The 15337-nt window shown below is 51.3% G+C and overlaps 2 protein-coding genes across 7 annotated transcripts in view; one reads left to right on the top strand and one right to left on the bottom strand.

The window, feature by feature from the left end:
• KCNC1 (potassium voltage-gated channel subfamily C member 1) overlaps positions 1 to 6009 on the top strand; it is a 44005-nt gene extending 37996 nt beyond the window's left edge. The window contains exons 3-4 of the mRNA XM_059068857.2: positions 2438 to 2626; positions 4600 to 6009. Of these exons, the coding sequence (XP_058924840.1) occupies positions 2438 to 2626; positions 4600 to 4664 (254 nt within the window). The 3' untranslated portion in view covers positions 4665 to 6009. The remainder of the gene's footprint in view (positions 1 to 2437; positions 2627 to 4599) is intronic.
• The window catches only part of SERGEF (secretion regulating guanine nucleotide exchange factor), a 247568-nt gene that overhangs the window by 10935 nt on the left and 221296 nt on the right, over positions 1 to 15337 (bottom strand). The window contains exon 11 of one of the 6 annotated variants that reach the window (XM_059068841.2): positions 10858 to 11224. The exons of 4 other annotated variants lie outside the window; for them this stretch is intronic. In XM_059068841.2, the coding sequence (XP_058924824.1) occupies positions 10881 to 11224 (344 nt within the window). In that variant the 3' untranslated portion in view covers positions 10858 to 10880. Of the gene's footprint in view, positions 1 to 10857; positions 11225 to 15337 lie in introns of those variants that run through there. One more of the 6 variants, XR_010841354.1, reaches the window with a different exon arrangement.

Below are 15337 nucleotides of genomic sequence, written 5' to 3'. Positions count from 1 at the left end.
TTCCCAGTTTCTGAGAGCACACCAAACTGCAGATTAGCCAGCAGCCCAGGGAAACTGGCTCCTTCACAGAGAGGGACATAAACACTCCCCCTGCCACCAGCCCCCAGGCTCAGCCCCTTCTCCAAGGCCATGGTTGGGAGAAGAAGCAGGCTCCTCAGGGAGGGAAGTGTGTCCAATTCACATCCACCCAGGGGTCCCTGATGGCTGCCCCCTGGCCGGACCCCTGCAGGAAACCAGCCTCAGCTTTGGGTCCTCTAAATGCTGTGGGAGCCGGCTGCTCCAGGGGCACAGTGCTGTGGGGCAGAGTCAGATGAGGGGTCTCAGGCTCCACCACCTACCTCTGACCCACCCCTGGGCAAGCCCTGCAGGCTGTAGATACCTCCACTGACAGACGACGGCCAGCAGAGAGACAGCAAGTCCTGGCTCCCCTCCCAGACGGAGACACTGCCTGGTAGGACTCGCTGTTTTCCCTTTGAGGAAACTGTGTGCAGGGTACTGTGGGCCCCAACTTCTGCCCCCTCATCTACAACCTCCTCCCTTAAACTTCCCTGCCCTCTCCCCGGAGACCCTTGGGAGGGAACACGGGACCAGCCAGACTGGGAGGCAGAACCGGGCTTGTCTGTGAGCTCACGTGTGTGTCCTCAGACACACCCCAAGTGCTAGGCAGCCCCCAGACCCCAGAGAGGCCCCAGCCCCAGTCACGTGGTATCAGAGTTACCTTGGTAACTGGCCTTTCTGGTTCAGAGTAAATTGGGGAGTGAAGCCCCTGGGATTTGTCAAGAAACGCACTGTACGTGAAATGCTTTGCCATCTTGTACGACAGACTTTTTTTTTAAGTTCCAAAATTATGATGGGATTTTTTTTTTTTTTTTTTTTGGATTTGCTTTACGAATAAACCTGATTGGTCCATTTCTCTTTTGACTGCCTGCCTCTTTGTAGTGACATGATATGTACACGGGCTGTGATCCCGCCCGCGGGCACGCTGAGTGTGTGCACACGGAGAAGGATCACTTCTGCGTGTAGTTATATGATGTGAACAGGGTCATGGAAGAGGGTCAAATCGGGTGGAGACTGTCTCCAGCTTTTTGCCCCTCTTTAGTCTTTCAGGGGGCCTCCCCATGTGGTCACGCCCCCGTGGGGTCTGTCTTCCCTTGAGGCTGTCACCCTAGAGGAAGCATTTGAGGAAACCACAGTGCCCACCCTGGGGACCGAGTCGGCGCCACCTTGGCCAGGAAGAGTCTGCTTTGAGGGCAGAGAGCGTGGGGCAGGCTCAGTCCCCGAGAGTGATGGGCGGGGACAGAGGCCGACGGAGCTCCCTCTGCCAGCTCCAGAGGCTATCACGGTGCTGCTCCTGGACTTGGGAGAGGGAGAGCTCCCTGCTCTGGCCATGCTTCGCCCTCACCAAATGTGCCCCAGACTTCCTCCCAGGTTCCTTCTCAGGCTACCACAGAGGCCAAGACGCGTCTTTCCCACCCAAGTCCATCAGCCACTGTTGTCTTTACACATCCATTTGCTCTGCTTTGTGGGGGATGCTGCCGAAAGGAGACAGAGGAATGGGAGCCCCTCCCAAGTCCTGGCCGCTGTCACTGCCTCATGCCTACATTCCTGTTGCGCCTGTGCAAGCTGACGAGGACTGCCTGGGGCAGGGCGGGGTGGAAGACACTGGCTTGGTCTGTGTGGCAGTCAGAGTGGACTGAGTGACCAGCTTAAGTCTGTGTGGGGATGGAGCAGATTGAGTGGTCATATGGGGTCTGCATGGGGGACCAGGAGACTGTGTGACCGGGCCTAGTCCGTATGGGGGATGGAGCATACAGAGTAACCAGATTGGGTCCATATGGGGGGACTGAGTGATCAGATAGGGTGTGGAGGGGGACAGCGTGAAGCGAGTGACCAGAGGGGATCCAAATGGGGCCTGGAGTAGAGCCGATCGATGGGGTCTGGATGGGGCCAGGGATGCCTGAGCAGCCAGCTTGGATGTGGATGGGAGGCAGCAGGGCTCTGGTTGGCAGCGGAGGGGTCAGAAAAGGCTGCCTCTCTGAATAGGAGTGTTTCTGCGTGTCTGTCTGTCTTCTCCCTGAGCTCTGTGTCTGGCCCTCTACCCATGACCGCATCCACACCATCCTGTCTCATCGGCCCCTCCTTGGACCTGGGGCCCGGCCCCCAGCACTGCGCTTGCTGGACCCATCACCAACTCATCTTTTTGCAAACTTTGAGCAAACCCAGGAACCCTCCTCCCCAGCACTGTGGGCAGCCCAAGGGCTGCCTGAATGAGCCGGGGACCCCCAGCCTTATGCCTCCCTCCATGGCCTGCTTGCTTTTCCATCCTCAGTTACGGGCTGCCCTTTGCCGATGCCCTACTTCTGGCCTGTCCCGCCCCCCCTCCCCCCCAACTAAACAGTTTTCAGTGTCTCAATAGCTTCTGCTTATATGTTTGAAGATTCCAAACTGAATGGGGAGGTGGCGAAGGCCGCGCTGGCGAACGAAGACTGCCCCCACATAGACCAGGCCCTCACTCCCGATGAGGGCCTGCCCTTTACGCGCTCGGGCACCCGCGAGAGATACGGACCCTGCTTCCTCTTATCAACCGGGGAGTACGCGTGCCCACCTGGTGGAGGAGTGAGAAAGGGTATGTAGAGGAGGCTGCCTGGCACCCCTGCAGATGGGTGGGCGGGGCGGCGGGCAAGGGGCGCTGAGGGGCAGGCAGGCACACTGAGGGGGGCAAGGAGCCCCAGGGTCGGCCCCCGGAGCTCTGAGTCCCAATGTTGCAAGTGGCATGGCAGGCTGGTGGAGAGAACCGGAGGTCCAGGCAGCTGTGGGTTGGAATTGAGCTGAGGGGTAGGAAGGGACTTGGGGACAGGCTGGACGACTACAGCCCCCAAGGCAGAGGGATACCCGGGGATGTGGGAAGAGCCTCGACTCCCCCAGGCTGCTCTGGCAGATGGCAGGTCAGACCCCAAAGGCAAAGTGATCTCCCCTGTCCCTTGGTTGAGGAGGGCGACGGGGTGGGCCTGGTCTGACCAGGACCCTGTGGGCTTAGCCAACCAAGATCCATGTTCTGAAAGTGGCATCCTTTAAAGAGAACCCACAGACCAGCGGGAGGGGAGGCATGAAGAGAAAGCTAGCTTCAGGGCTTGGAGGTGAGACCAGTGTCCTTGCAGAGGTAAGGTATGTGCCAGTCAGAATACTGCTAGTGGCAGATAGAGAACTTGCCAAGAGAAGGTGGTTACGGAGGACTCTATGCAACCCCTTCTGTCCCCGGCGCCCGTCAGCCATGGCCCTGGGTGTGGTCAGCGCCCCCTTGTGGTTGGTGAAGGCTGAGTCCCGTGGCGGTCTGCTCAAAGTCTCCTTGGATCGGACCCTTATCTTAGGCTGACCCCCTGGGGAAAAGGCTTCCACTAGAGCTTGAGCATGGGCTGCGGAGAGGCTTGGGGTGGGGGCTCAGTGCACCTTAGCTCCAGGCTCCAGGCATCGGCCAGGGCCTGGAAGGCAGAGGAAGCCATCCTCGGCACGGCAGACTGACTGGGTGGCTCATGCATGTTGGGAAGCAGCTCACAGGCTCACACGGGGTGCATGCTGACCGGGGTGAGCAGTTTGGGCCAGATAGTTGGTTTTTTAGAGCAACAGTTGGTGTAGCCAGTGGCCGTTCACAACTGTTCCAGTATTTGAAATGGTTCAACAATATGCAAGGAGAAAGCATAGAACTCAAAATAAAGGGCAAACCCAGAAGAGGAGAGGCAGCCCACAGGGAGACAGGGGACGTCCTTCTGGTCACTGGTGCTTAGTGTGTTCACCTGACCCAGTCTGGTACCTGCTTCCTTGCCCGGCCTGGAGGTCCCTTGGACCCCAGCGTGGCATACTACCCCCCGCATGGTGCTGCATGGCAGGGGGGCTGCTGGCCCCGGGGGCGGGCCCCATCCTTGGCCTTCCACGGATAGGTCTGATGATCCCCTTCACAACTGGCTTTTTCCCAAGTGCAGGCTCTAGAAAGCCAGGAACTGGGCAGCCCAGGGGGTTGCAGGGGATAGCAGGTAGACCATTCCCAGTGGCTGTGCTCTGCCTGGTAAGGTCTCGTGGGCTGCCTGTCTCCTTCATCTTGAATGTTGGATCAATCTGTGTGGCCTAAAAGAGCAGACAGGAGAGTCTCTTTACTGGGCTTCCAGAAGCCCAGGCTGTGTGGGACAGAAGCAGCCTGTAGTGGCCAGGGAGTCCGGTGGCAACCACTGTCCACAGGTGGTACCCACTCCACAGTCCCACAGAGGCACCAAGGGTGAAGTGCCCCCACCGGCATCCACCCGGCCCCGCTCTCATGGAGTCATGACAGCCGCCGAGGACTTGCTTTTCTCAGGATGATTCCAGGCTGTAAGCCATGTGCAGGATAGAGAAGAGTTAGGAGCTTAACCTGTTCCCCCAGGAGGTAGAGAAAGAGGCGTGCTAGGCTGGCTCACTGCATGGGAGAACCAAGCCAGCTGGAGAAGAATCTGCCTGCCTCTGCATGCGGCTGTTCTGTCTGTCCTCCTCCTTCCGTAAAAACTAAGTACCAAGCGGGATGGGAAAGCCAAGAAGAGAAGCTCAAGTGTTAATTGTATTCTTTACATACAGATCTTTGCAAAGAAAGCCCTGTCATTGCTAAGTATATGCCGACAGAGGCTGTGAGAGTGACTTGACCAGGCGGCTTGGCCCAGGACACTGGTGGCTATTAAGCATCTGGGTGGACCTGCAGCCCCTCCTCACCCTCGGACAGAGTAAATTCACGCCATGCAGGTTTGCCGGACGAGTCCGAGTGGCCCAGGCCTTGTACTAGGACGGACGTAGCTTTTCTACGGCCAAATGGTAACTGACTGTAGAGGATTTGTTTTCCTTCTTTTCATTTTTTAAAAATTTTATTTTATTCGGGGAAGGGGTGGGATGGAAGGGTTCCTTAGCATGACTTGCATGAAGTTCAACAGAAAAACCCAGCAATCCAAACCCACCAATCCCCTGCAACTGTATGATTACCCTAAACCACGACAACAATGAAGAGAAACAAGCAGGAGTCCTCTATTTTCTTTCAAAGCGCTTTCCTTTTATACATGTTGTTGGAGCCAAACTGTAAATGGCATTTGGTAGAATCCTGTACGTTTTTGGGGGGAATGGAGCGGGGGGGCGGGGAGGGGTGGGGATGGGGAACGGATTGCTTCCCTTTTTGTACACGAGATCGAGATGGAGAGTAAAGGTTCCCAAAAGGGCAGTCGGTCAGTCATCGGTCATATTGACCTCACCTTCATAGTTCATGTCTCACGCGGAAACTGAGAACTTGGCTCCAGACAGAATTGTGGAAACACACTGCTGCCTTCTTCCCTCTGTTTGGCATGCTTGCGACCCAGCGGACGTCTCCCCAAGACCCCTGACAGCGGCTAGTCTAGGTTGATTCGATCATCTTAGCGGTGTGTAGATTCAGTGCAACCAACTTTCATAACAAATTGTTCATAGTAGATAATCAACACCTTATGGATTTTCCAAGTGTTCCTTCAGAGCACCAAAAAGATGAGGACCGCGGGAGGGCTGGTCCTCCTCCACCTTTATTAAGGCACAACCCGGCATTGTATGCAATTTAGTACTTCAGAGTAAAAAAAAAACTGCATGCCCAATGTTATGCAAAGCGATTCTAGCATGAAATAAATTTTGTATCATGGTTTCTGTATAGTCTAAAGCAGATTTGTTTTCCTGAAGCAATCGGAGGTTTGCAGAGACACACTGCTGCATCTCGAATAAATATAGTATTTCCCCAACAGAAACAGAGGACAGTAGCTTGGCTTTGGTCTGATTCTAAAATTAGTGGTGGGGTAAGGGGTGGGGAAGGATGATATTTTTGAAAAACACATGCTTGAGTTGAAAAAAAAAAATGCAACATCTCAAGCTCTCACTGCAGCTCGCAACATTTCCTGGAAAGAGAGCAATGCTGCTTTAGTTCAACACCCTCCCCTCCCTGGCCCTGGCCCTCAATAATAAACAGCTGACATTGGAGATGAAGCATGGATTTGGGTTTTTATTGTCTTTGGCAGTGTCGCGATTCAGTTCTGGGCCCCTGGTCAGGCCCTCTGTGGCTGGGCTGGGGTGAGCCTGAGCTCCGGCTCCTCTGATCTCAGGGACCCATCCAAGGTGCTGGCTGTCCTCTCACTGGGGGAAAGCCAGAACCGCCCCCTGCCCCCCAACCTGCAGATCCTGTTGGGTGGGGAGAGGGAGGCAGCTCTCAGAAGGAATCGGTCAAAAAAAGGCCCTAAGACGAGCCCATCCTCTAGGGGGTTCACCAATACGGAAACTTCTCCGTGGATCCATGCCATATTCATGCCTCCTTGAAACTGGTTTTGTTAGAGCTCCCGGCTCCGGCCCCCACCGCTGCCCCTCATGCAGACCATGGTCACCTCCCTCCTAGGGCCATTCTTGAATCTGATGGAGCCAGAGGCAGGGGTCTGACTGGTCCGGGTGCCCTATCCAGCTGAACCCTTGCTGGGCCCAGTCTGGTGGTCACCTCCTCACATACCCCTCCCTCAGCCTGAGGCATCTTGGAAGGGGTGGAGCCCTCTCCTAGGGATGCTGATTTGCTTGGGTTGTTCACTTGGCTTTGGTTCGGGGTAGAGTGGGGGATTGGAGCTCCAATCCTTTCCTATCCATTCGAGAATCTCCGGTGGAAAGTCCCTAATGGTCATGGCACTCCACCTCTGAGAATTTTACAGATAAGGAACTGAGGCCCAGAGGGGAGTGATTTGACCAGGGCCACAAATAAGTGGGGCTCAGTTTCCCCTGGATTTCTGTTCCCTGATGCCTCCCAGTATGGCCAAGACAACGATCATATGGGTGGGTGGGAGGCTGAAGGTGGGTGTCGAATTCTCACCCAATAGTTTCTCACTCCTCTAAGCATTTACCTCGCCAACGTGGGGCGGGGATCAGTGGAGCGGTGAGCATGGCAAGGCCTCTGCCCAGGGGTTCTGCAGCCGAAGAGCTGCCAGATCCACACCATGTATATAACAGCCATTCATAAGCATCAGGATGTAGAAGCCAAGTAGCCTCCGTGGCTGCAGGGAGGGCAGAGTTCCCTCTATTTGAGGTCCACCCTGGAAGAAGTGCCTCTGGTGTACTCAAGTGGCACTTGACACGTGGCCGTTTGGAATACGGGTTTTCAGGGACACAGTAGCTAACGGGGAACAGGGATTAACATACACTGAGCGTCTGCCATGTGCAGGGCCTCTGAGACAAGTGCTCTGATGATGACCCACAGTAATTCAACATGCTCATTTTAGAGGCAAGAGAACAGGCGCAGAGAAGTAAAGTAACTGGATCAAGGCCACACAGCCAATGAATGATGAAGCCAAGATTTTAACCCAGGTGGTCTGACTCCAGAGCTCAGGTGAAGCTGTCTCAAGCTAATTGAGGCCTTGCTGGGGCTGGAGATGGAATTGATTGGAACACCGGTCCTGAATCCCAGGGCCCTCAGGCCATGGGTATGACCGAAGGCCCACTGACACACTGCTCTGAGCCTTCCACGCACACATCTGACCACCTCAATTTTCTGCATAAACACCTGTTGCCCTAAGAATGAAGTCAGAGCTCCTTAAATTGGCTAGCAAGGTCCCCTGGCTCTCCTCTCTCAACTCCCACGTCTCCGTGCTCTGGTCGCTGGGAAATTCGAACGCTGCTGCAGTTATACGTGTGCCCCTTAGGACCTGGAATCCCATCCCATTTCCTGACTCATTCCCTACCTCCCAATTTCGATTTCTCACTAAGTCACTTCACTCAGAAGTGGTGGATGGTGATGGAGGGCTTTACTCTGAGCCCCAGGCCTGGATTCACCGTTCTCAAGCACAGCCTCATCTAATTTTGGCCTGATGGCCCACTGGGACCGAAGGTGGTAGGGTGTCAAGGGAAGCCGGGGTGCCTGCAAGGGGAGACTGTGTGTGGTAGGTTAGGATATAAACATCCTGCTCACACCTGGTACCTGGCCGCCCTTCGACAATCACTGCAGGGGCTGCGGGCCCAAGACCTATGAGCACAGGATGGGGGTCTCACTCCCCTCTCCTTTTTCCTTCCCTTGTTCTCATGGGGTGCGGCAGGGGTGGGGTGAGGGGTATGAAGGCCAATCAACTTAGTCTATAGGGAAAAAAAGTCAGTCTTAGAAATGAGTGGGCATTTTCTCATTAGCTAATCACTGTCAAATGGTTGTACTATCCACAGCATAGTTATCAAACATCTGTAAGAGATGAAAGCAGGGGATGGGTGGGGGTGAGGGGATCACAGAACCCACTCGTTTAGCTTCCTCACCCATGGTGACCCTAATACGCTTATTGGGTACTTTCTCTGTCCCAGGACCTGTCCTTAATGAAGGGATTCCAGAATTGACCAAGACCTGGTCCCTTGCTCTTGAAGAGCTCAGTATCCAGTAGAAATGAGGGGCTTGGACATCTACAAGTCTGAGAATAACGAGTAGGGTTCAAAGGGTCCAGAAAAAAGCCTGGGAGACACTGTCAACAGACCCTCTCCCCGCTGGCGCTTTCAGTTACTCATCAATCTGGCCAGTGAACTGATGCAGAGAAGCCCGTCCGCCACTGTTAGGGAGGGAGAAATGGAGGAACTGGAGGGGACTGGACAGTCTGTGGTGTCATCCAGTGCCAAGAGCCGTTCACTCTTGCATGCATGGATTAGCTGGGTTCCGCAGGCTTCTAAGAAGGGTCTGGCTCAGGTTCCAAGCAAGGCTCCGAGATTTAGGGCTGAGGCACCACCTCACCCTGTTTCAGGCTGGGAAGGAGCCCCGAGACACTTTCTTGTGCCTACAGGGAAGCCTTGCGGGGGGGCATTAGAGTTCAGCAGCAGAGGACTTGGGATTTGGGTTTCTTCCAGCAAGTGGTGAAAGAGGTAGGGGGAGCTCTGCATGGCCGTGCAGTGAGAGTGTGTGCTCCTTGGGAGTGGAAACCCTGTCTGGGAGGTATGGGCCTGAGGACTTACCCACGTGGGGTGGCCTTCCAGTGCAGACCACCCGGTCTGTAGGACAGTGGGTGGTGCCAGTAATGGTGGACTTGCTCCACTCTGGGTCATCTCTGGGCCATCCAATTACTCCATCTCTGAAGGCTTGGTCACCTTCGCAAGACCAGCTCAGAGTGCACAGAGATGTCCTTCCATTCTGGAAGTGCTTTAGAGGCTGTACTGGCCTCTGCTGTTTCTGGGAGGTGGGGGGGACAAAGGGCTTTGCTGGCCAAGGCAGCGATGTTTCTAGGGTACAATACTGGGAGCAGGACTCCACGTACTGGTGTTCAAGGTCAGCCAATGGCCGTGGGTGGTTTCTAGGTGCAGGCCTGGGGAGCTCAGGATGGCCCTAATCCCTAGTCTGCTGAGTCGAACCCCCACTGGTCCCAGGGCCACCCCTTGTCTGCCCCCCTTGTCTGGCTCGAGGTCCTGGATGGGTCACCTCCCAATCAGGACCCTGGGCCAGGAGTGAGGTGTATGGCCTTGAGATGGTCCCTTCCCCTTTTTAGGCCTCTGTTTTCCCACAGGAACAATGAAAACATTGGATAAGATCAGTGGTTTTAAAACTTTCTCAAGGACCCCTTTGTCAAGTGAAATCTTACGTGAAGCCTGATATACAGTGTAGATTGAAATGAGGCTGCTCTGAATAAGGTGGAGGGTGGGGACCCAGACCTCTGTCTACTTGGCCTTCCTTTACCCACAGCCCACAAGGTGGCCACTGAGTTCTCAGGAGAATGCTGTCAGTCTCAGGAGACTGCTAGGGTTCTAGAATGCAGTTTGAAGGCTGCTAGGCTAGAAGGTCATTACAGGTCCTCCAGCTGTGGTGTCCTGGGGTTTCCTAACATCCTCAAGCCCTTGGAGCCTAGTGCTCCCAGATCCAAACGCTCTCCTGAGTCAGAGGGAGGTGGTGTGGGACACGCCACAACCCTGGCTGGCTAGCTGGAGACACTGCCACTCAGTCCTTTGGGGAAAGCCACTTTCTGACGCCCTCTGGCCAAAGGCCTGCCTCCAGTCACAGCAGAGAAAAAGCTGCTATGTCCCCCAGAGCCATAGCTGCCACCCGGGGAAGCCTGAGGCTTGGGGTCTGGCCTGCTCCCCATTTCACGTGAGGGCCCTCCTCCTGCAGAGGCCAGGGCCTGGGGGCAGATGTCAGGGTCTTTCCCTGCAGAACCCCATTCCCATGCTGTGTCTGTCCCTCACCCGAAACTACAGCTTGGCAATTACAGTCACACAGACTAGCTCCAGAGTCCTTCCTGGCTCAGATGAAGACATTGATCTTGGGAGTTTCATTGGTTCTAGATTCCTTTGTTTGTCCGAGGGGTCTCCTCTGCCCGGTCTTTCCAGAAGTTTTATCTCTTCCTCCATTTACTCATCTATACTTCCTCCACCCCCCACCCCCTGTCCAGAGCCTTCTCCCTTGGTCCTAGTCACCAAGACAAGAACTCCTTCCTGTCCAAGTAACCAGCCACCTGATCAGGGTACCTCGATATCTCGGAACCAGCAAACTACATGCTCTGGGTGCTGAGAATGAAACCCCAGGAGAGGCTTGTGGCTGCCCTAAGCATGGCCTCTAGGAACATTTGTGTTGCTGAATCAAAGCCTGCTGGGGCAAAACAACCACTGGGGACAGAGCTGGGCTTTCTGTCCTCACGAGCTAGGGACAGGCTGGAGCCTTCCTCTGCTTCCCATGTCCTTGGGTGAGGACTGAACCCTCATTCTCACATGCTGGGCAGAAAGGATGTCCATTCCTTGAGCCCAGACACTGGGCTCCCATCGTTCCCGTCTGGTCAGCCCACCCAGAGTGCCTCCTGAATCCTTCGCAGGCCAACACCGCAACCTGACAAAGCATTTCTCTGGGGACACTTTGGATGGGTAAAGTTGCTTTATTAAAGGGTCTCTGCCACAAGCCCCCCATTTCTGAACCTGTCAGATTGGCTTTGGGGAGAAGCTTCTGCATGTCTGTCTTTCCAGTTTCTCTCTTGGTCCATGGCTTCTTGAGATCCGGCTTCCTTGGTGACATCTGGGAAAGGATCAGTGACCCTGGGGCACTGGCCCAGGGCAGGGAGGGCTGGCCGCTGGCAGTGGGCCAGGGAGTGGCCGGCTCCGCAGCCCACGCGGAGTCCCAACAATGACCGCAGAGCAGGCACAGGCTTTGGGGCCCAGACGTTGGCTTCGGTGCCGTCCCCGCACATGCCGTGCTCGTTCCAGCCCCAAGAGTAACACGTCCCGCCTGCGAGGGAGAGACGAGACTGCTGTAGACGTGGTTCTGGGGAACAGGGCTGAAATACTCACCCTGGGGGCGCAGGTATCACCGCAAACCCCCAGTTTATGCAGGAAGAAACCAAAGCTCAGTCACACCATCAGCGAGATGGCCCGCTCGCCATCTCTGCTTCCTCCCCTGCCCTCCTAAGTCTGCTCATTTCTTCACTCCCACCAGCCCACAGCGGTTCAGGTCCCAAACCTGGCTCTCCTCCGTGGCCCCTCCCTCAGTGCCACCTCCCACCCCCACACCTGCATCTCTGCCCCCAGCCACACACACACAATCCTAGACCTGCCAATTCTGCCTCCGAAAGTCTCTCAAATCCTTCCACACCTCTCCATCTCCACTGCCATCACCCTGATCCCAAACCCATTTTCTCTCATCTGGGCCACACCAGTAGCCAACTAACTAACTGGGATGCTCACCAGCAACTCTGATCTTCAAAGAGCATCAAAACAATCTCTGAGGATGCAGATCTCACCAGGTCACTCCCCTGCTTCAACCCTTCACTGACTTCCCTCCACCCTTAAAGGCCTTTCCTTGCCTGTGAGGCCCTGAGTGATCTGGCTCCAGACCAGCCTTCTGGGGTCCCCCTGACCAACTCTCCCCACCCCACTGCATGCCAGAACCCCTGCCTTCCTTCAGTCCCTGAAATATGCCCTGTTGGGCCGGCCTTTCTCTCCAAGTCTTGGCTTTGCTGGGCTCCACAACCCCCATCCTCCAGAATCTGTTTAAATCATGCTCAGAGGCCAGATTCCTCGGCACCCGATCAACTTGGATTCTTGTCATTATTGCTCTTGTACTTTCCCTCATAGGCAGCGGAAAGATGGTCTGGGTGGTGATGTGTTTACTATCCCCTCCTCACTAGACTGTCTGCTCTACAGTGAGAGAAGGAACACATATGTTCTGTTCACTGCCCTGTCTCTAGCACAGCGCCTGGTCCCCAGCTGCGGCTCAACAGGGGTTTGCTGACTAGATCAAAGATTGAAGAACTCAGAGTCCTAGGGCCAATCTCCAAGCCAGCATTCGAGCACAGGTCTCTCTGACAGCCTGTGATGCTCCCACCCCATCACAGAACCTCTTCCTAGGTTTTGGACCCTTTCCTGGAGTCTAACTAAACTCGCTCACACTTTTCTGTAGTTGTTTAAAAAAAATTTTTTTTCTGGATATAAAAGTAATAAATCTTCATGGTAAAAAGGGGGGAAAAAAGAAAAATATGGATAGGTGTAAAGAAAAGCAGACTTCTAGAATCTTGCCCACTGCTATGAATATTTTAGGTATCTCTTTCAAACCTTCAATTTGTGAAACTTGTAAATATTTGTGTATATATTGTGTTGTTTTTATGCCTTAATAACACAAGCATTTCTCCATATAACTGGGAATTGTTCAAAAAGTAAATTAAAAATAATTTGTTTGAAATTTTGAAAAAGCTCAATATGCAGAAAAGTACAAAAAATAATTTAACAAAAAGACATATTCTTCAATCACATTCAGAATATTAGTTACCATTTTGCCATATTTGCTTCAACCTTTAAAAAAATAAATCAATTATAAAGATACAGTTTAAGATCCACCTCCCGGGCTTCCCTGGTGGCGCAGTGGTTGAGAGTCCGCCTGCCGATGCAGGGGACATGGGTTCGTGCCCTGGTCCGGGAAGATCCCACATGCCGCAGAGCGGCTAGTCCCGTGAGCCACGGCCGCTGAACCTGCGCGTCCGGAGCCTGTGCTCCGCGACGGGAGAGGCCACAACAGTGAGAGGCCCGCGTACCAGGAAAAAAAAAAAAAAAAAAAAAAGACCCACCTCCCAACCTTGGCCCTTCATCCATTCTATCCTTCCTGGAAGTAACCACTATTTGAAGTTGGTGTACGTTACTTGCATGCTTGTTTTATACTTTCCTACATGTATGTGTCCTTAAATATTATATTAAAATTTTAGTTTGTTTTAAAGATTTACATAAGTAGTGCCATTCAAATATGTATCTTCTGTTATGACTTGCTCTTTATACCATTGTTTTTTAAATCTCTGAGCTGATAGTTACAGATTTCGTTCATTTAACTGTGCATAGTACATATCCCATTATGCATAAATCATATTTTACTCATCCATTTCCCTTCTGATGGACAGTTCTTTAATGATAATAATTGTTGCTACTTTATTACACATTTTATATTACAATATATAATATACCATAATACTTTACAACAATACTATTACTACTGTTGCTACTATAAACAACACTGCAGTGAATATCCCGGAACACGTATCCTTGTACAAATTGGTGTTTGTGCACATTGATCCCTAGAAGTGTGACTGTGGTGGAATCACATGTTTACATTTACCAGGTGTGGCCAAACAGCTCTCCACCATGGCTGTAGTCCCATCATTTATGGTCCCATCAGCAATGGATATGAATTCGTTTCCCTCTATATTTGCCTTTAGACTCTTTCTATTCTGATTAAGTACATGTGATTAATTTGCATTTTCTTGACTACTAGTGAGATGGAGCATGTCTTTATGTTACTAGCCCTAAATTGTTTTTTCTATGAATTGCGTGTTTACATTCTTTGCCTGTTTTGCTCTTTGTTTGCCTTTTTCTTACTCATTTATAAGTGTTCTTTGTATATTCTTTTGTTTATATAATTGTTATAAGCATTGCAAGTGTCTTCTCCCAGGAGTCTGTGGTGTCTCTTCACTTTGTTTATGGTCTCTTTTGTTGTCCAGATTTATGTAAAATGACTGCCTAATTGCCCATTATGGAGATTAAACAATTTCCTTAACCTGTATCCTATTATCAGTTAGATAGGTTGTTTCTAATTTTTCATTATTTTGTGTAACATTTCTATGAACATCTTTGTGCATGAATCTTTGTCTACATCTCTATTTTCTCAAATTAGATTCTTAGAATGGGAATTCCTGGTCAAATGGCATGGACATTTTTGAGATTCCTGAGTATTGCTTGGAGTACTGCCAGAATACTTTTCAGAAAGGCCACTTGAATATAACTACAACAATCTGTGGGACTCTCTGTATCACTCCAGCATTACCAGTATTCATTAGTTATTATAGTATTTAAAAACCTTTTCTAATTGGAAGACAAAAACGGTATCTCATTATTTTTATTTGTACTTTTCTGATTCCCACAGAAATTGAAAAGTAATTCTTATTTTCCTCACATATTTGAATTTCCTCTTTTGTGTATTGTCTGCTTAATACATTTTTCCTGTTTCATATAGAAGAATTTAAGTGCTCAGACCCAAGAGCCAGATGGCCTGGGTTCAATCCCATCTTCTCCATTTATTAGTCGTGACCTTGGGCAAGTTACTTAGCTTCTCTGAGCCTCAGTCCCCTCATCTGTTAAATGGGGATAATAATAGTACCTTTATCATAAACGTTATAAATATTTATTCATTTACAAGGATTAAGTGAGCAAGTATATATAAAATACATAGTATAGTAGTCCACCCTTTTGTGCAGGGGCCATTTTCCAAGACTCCCAGTGGATGCCTGAAACCATGGAGAGTACCAAATTCGATGTATACTGTTTTTTCCTATACTCATGAGCATGTAGCATGTACAATGTGGATGGGCTGGACAAAGGGCTGATTTACATCCTGGGCTGGATGGAGCACAACTGAGCAAGATTTCATTACACTACTTGGAATGGCACACAATTTAAAAGAGTTGTTTATTGCTGGAATTTTCCACTTAATATTGTCTGACCGTGGTTGACAGTGGGGTAACTGAAACCACTGAAAGCAGCACTGCGGATAAGGGGGCACTACTGTACTAAATGAAAATTTGCTGTTGTTGTTCTCAAGAGCCTTATTGTTTTAAAGATTTTTATTTTAAGAATATTAATTCTATGCCATATCTGGCATAACTATTTTTTTCTGTTTGATTTAAAATTTTGTTTTAGGTCTTTTGATGTCAAACAAATTTTATGGTTCTAGGTAGTACAATTTCTTGTTTTTTTATCTTATCATTTCTTCCATAGTTTGTAAGAATTGAAAGCCTATCCCTATCCAGAACAGAAAATATTCTTTTGAGTTTTTTCAATGATCTGAGTTTCTTAAAAAATCTTT

This window comes from Kogia breviceps, chromosome 7, assembly GCF_026419965.1.
Source record: "Kogia breviceps isolate mKogBre1 chromosome 7, mKogBre1 haplotype 1, whole genome shotgun sequence".
NCBI lineage: Eukaryota > Metazoa > Chordata > Mammalia > Artiodactyla > Physeteridae > Kogia > Kogia breviceps.
This window is presented reverse-complemented; position numbering and strand designations above follow the sequence as displayed.